The sequence below is a fragment of the Hipposideros armiger genome, unplaced genomic scaffold (assembly GCF_001890085.2).
Source record: "Hipposideros armiger isolate ML-2016 unplaced genomic scaffold, ASM189008v1 scaffold_1140, whole genome shotgun sequence".
Lineage (NCBI taxonomy): Eukaryota > Metazoa > Chordata > Mammalia > Chiroptera > Hipposideridae > Hipposideros > Hipposideros armiger.
In genome coordinates, this window is record NW_017732490.1 from 181,389 (window position 1) to 185,628 (window position 4,240).

The window sequence follows — 4,240 nt, forward strand, 5'->3', positions numbered from 1 at the left end:
TTTTAACATTGATCAGACAGTTTATAAATAAACCTACATTTCTATTAGGTATTAAGTCATTTATGGATCAGGTTATGAGAATAATTTGTAGCATCCATATATATATATATATATNTTCTAATCCGAGTCCAACGGCCTAAAAACAAGGAGAGTTGATGGTGTAAATTCCAGTCCGAGGTTGAGTCCAATGGCCTGAGAAGACCATTGTCCAAGTTCAAAGGTAGTCAGGCAGAGAGCAAATTATCCCTTATTCATCCTTTTTGTTCTAGTCAGGCCTTCAACAGATTAGGTGAAGCCCACTTACACTGAGGAGGGCCATCTTCTTTATTTAGTCGATGAATTCAAATGTTAATCTCATTCAGAAACACCCTAACAGACGTATATAGAATACCGTTTAACCAAATATCTGGATACCTCATGGCCCAGACAGGTTCACACATAAAATTAACCATAACAAGTCCACCCCTTGTCAATTTGGCACCCGTATGAATCTCCTTAAGCCATACTTAATCTCCAAATAATGGCATAGACAGGGTCATAATTCTGCCTAACAGGATACTACTATCCTGAGTACAGCCCAGATTGTACTAACCTCTTCCCCAGAAGAGGAGTCAAGTCCTTTAATGAGGGCTACTCTTTTCATTGATATCCTGTAACTTAAATACTATCGTCTGATGTTAAAATTAACAATACTTAAATACTGTAATACGTACAAAGTCAGTACTTTTGTGTTACATGATAAGGGAATAATAAGAGGGAAGAAAACATAGATATTTACTATATACACACAAACATAACAAAATAAGGAGGAAATACTCATGACAATTACAGTCCTTATTTCTGTAGCTGGTCACGTGGTCACAGCTGGTATTTATATCTAACGCCTTTCACTTCCCATTCTGTATCCCCCTTAGCCTTCAGCAAGCACCTCAGCTATTTGCGGTTCTTTACCTGGTAAAGTTACCCAAACCTTCATTCCTGAAGGGTCTAGGCCAGGGGTTGGCAAACTTTTGAGAAGGAAGAGCTGCCAAGGGCCAGCAAACTGCGGCTTGCAAGCCTCTGAAGTAAAATTGAAAATGAAAATAAAACAAAACTATCATAGTTTTATAAAATTTATAAAATTTTTAAAGGATATTCACATAATGGTGATTATGTAAAAATGTATTTATGGCTCTCGAATAATTTTTAAATTATTGTGAGGGACAGGATTGGCTCTTCCAGGGGTCGGCAAACTTTTGAGACGGAACGTACCCAAAGAGCTACATGTGGCTGGTGAGCTGCAGTTTGCCGACCCCTGGTCTAGGCTATTTGTTGTCCTTCCTGCATTGAGTTCTTACAGTTTTCCATTGATCTTAATCATAGGGCATGGTAGTATTTAAGACTAAGAGACATACTAAGGGATCTTTTGTATTTCAGATATACTCCTACTCTTCCTCACCTCCACTGTGGAGTAGCAGTCCAGTTTCCCCTCGGTAGTCAGATTCAGTCACCTCAGCCAGCACAGTCACTCCATCCTTTGTCTGTTGTTCCAAAAGCATGAGGAGTCCACAGTGGCTGGAAGGCAACTTTAACTTCAGTGAAATTGTTGTGTCTCCTGGTGAAAGCATTTCTGTTTTTGGAACTAAGACCTCTTGGCCAGTAGGGCATAAGAGCGGGAAATAGGAAGATTTTGCTAGTGGGTCACTAGGGTTAATAGTCAGTGGTGCCACTTCCATGCCCACCCGTTGAATCCTGGACCCTTGAATCCTAAATATGGGAGAAACAGCACTGTATATTCGATGCTGATTCAGCGCATATACAGTCTTCTGGAGAATATTCCCTAGCCCTGCAGTGTATTGCCACCTTGTTGGTACTCTGTCTTCAAAAGGCCATTGCACCATTCTGTCAAGTCAGCTGCCATAGGATGGTGGAGAACGTGGTAAGACCAGTGAATTCCATGAGCATGGGCCTCTAGCCACACTTCTTTTGCTGTGAAGTGAGTTCCTCGATCACAAGCAATGCTACATGTAATACCATGCTGGTGGATAAGGCATTCAGTAAATCCATGGATTGTAGTTTTATCAGAAGTATTGCATGCAGGGAAGGCAAATCCATATCTAGAGCAAATGTCTGTTCCAGTAGGAACAAAACAATGTCCCTTCCATAATGGAAGCCACCAGGTAGCTGGCTGATAACCTCAGGGAATGGTGCTATATTGGGAATCAGTGTAAGTCTCTGCTGCTGGCACATTGGGCACTCAACAGTGGCCATAGCAGGTCAGCCTTTGTAAGTGGAAGTCCATGGTGCTGAGCCTATGCATAATCTCCATCCCTGCCACGATGGCCTCTTTGTTCATGAGCCCCTTGGGCAATGATGGGATAGTTGGAGAAAGAGGCTGACTGGTATCCACAGAACAAGTCATCCTGTCCACTTCATTATTAAAATCCTACTCTGCTGAGGTCACCCTTTGATGAGCATGAGGCATGATTATCTTCATGTTTTTTGTTTTGCCCATTTGGAGAGGTCTGTTTACATACCTTTTCCCAAATTTCCTTGTGAACAATTTTCCATACGTTTTTAAGTTCCTGACCATTCAGCCAAACTGCTGGCCAGAGCCCATGAATTGGTATATAATCCCATAGCTGGCCATTTCTCCTTCCAAGCAAAGTGAACAGCCAGGTGCACTGCCCAAAGTTGTGCCCACGGGGAAGATATTCCTTCACCACTGTCCTTCAGGGATGTCCCAGAAAAGGGCTTTAATACTGCAAATGTGCACTTTTGGGTGGTGTCTGCATATTGTACAGAAATGCCTATAAACCAGGCCCAAGTCTTTTCTTCCTGTCAACTGATTGTAGGGAACCATAGGTGCAGGGTGGGAGGGAGAAGGCAGTGTAGCTTAAGGCTTGTTTTTTGTTCTCTTCATTTTGTCTTCTGTATGTAATCAACTAATATTAAGAAAGGTTTGAGGGGCTGGCCTAGTGGCTTAGTTGGTTAAGATCTTGCTCAAGTGTGAGCTCTGAGCAACAGGGTTGTGGGTTTGATTCCCACATGAGCCAGTGAGCTGAGCTGCCACTGAGCTGCCAACAGGTGGCAAGATGGCTCAGCTGGTGAGAGCATGTGCTCTTAACAACAAGTTTGCCTGTTAGAGATGGTGGGCTATGCCCGCCCACAACTAAAGACTGATCTTGGCACCTTGAGCTGAGCTGCCGCCCAGGTGACTCAGGGAATAGAGCATCCACTCTTAACAACGAGGCTGCCGGTTCGATTCCCGCATGGGATGATGGCTACGCCCACCCACAACTAATTGAACCCGGCACCTAGAGCTGAGTGGTGCAACTGGACTTGGAGCTGAGCTTGCTGCATCCTCCACAACTAAGATTAAAGGACAACAACTTGGCTGTTCCCCTTCCCCAATTCCCCAACACTGTTCCCCTCCCCCAATTCCCCAATAAAAAAATCTTTAAAAAAAAGTTTCAGTTTTGTTCTCACCATTTTTGCAATTATAGCTTCTTAATATCCTTAGTGTTTCATGTCTTTAGACACTGTCTATGAGTTTCCTTATGTAAGCAATGATAAAATTAAAATCTTTCCTGTTTTTCCTCCTTTCTCTGACTTGTCTCCATCACCTAATTTTAAAATTAGCTTTGTACTGTTAAATGTTTATACAGATGTTACTTAACATGTCATCTCTGAATGCTCTCCTGGTACTCCAGGTACTACACATGAGGGAATCTGTGTACTCTTCCTCCCACTTTCTTTCCCATTTTTCTTCCAGTTTTTGTTCCTGCTATAATTTCTACCTTGTTAAGACTTACAATATTTATATTCTTCTATGTCACTCTAATCTCTACATTTGTTTTGATCTTAGTTCTACACTTAAGTATTAAAGTTCACTGCCAGTCCTTTGTCTATAGAAGTTACTCAAGAATGGATGGGAAAAATATTCCTAAATCTTTGCATGTTGTGTGTAGCTTATAAATTTTTTTAAAGGTTTTTGTTGGGGAATTGGAGGGATGGGAACAGCACTGGGGAATTGGGGGAAGGGGAACAGACAAGTTACTGTCGTTTTGTTCTTCAGTCTAGTTGTTGAGGACGTTGCTTCACTGGCCCAAGTTAGCACCATCATTGTGCTCTTCCCGGGCGAGGCAGATTAGTCGCCGGCTTCTGGACAGCCGCTCACTGTGGCTGCTGGCTGCTCATGCTGGCTGCTGGCTACACACGGTAGCCCATGGCAACCCACTGCCACAGGGTCTGCAGCCTA

At 42.8% G+C, this 4,240-nt stretch overlaps 1 protein-coding gene across 1 annotated transcript; it reads right to left on the reverse strand.

Moving 5' to 3' along the window:
• Window positions 1-1,333: 1,333 nt before the first annotated feature.
• On the reverse strand, window positions 1,334-2,842 carry LINC03106 (long intergenic non-protein coding RNA 3106). The gene is given in 8 exon segments (XM_019632437.1): window positions 1,334-1,372; window positions 1,374-1,822; window positions 1,825-2,196; window positions 2,199-2,255; window positions 2,258-2,353; window positions 2,356-2,482; window positions 2,485-2,818; window positions 2,820-2,842. Coding segments are annotated over 8 exon segments (1,497 nt in total).
• Between the last annotated feature and the right edge of the window lie 1,398 nt (window positions 2,843-4,240).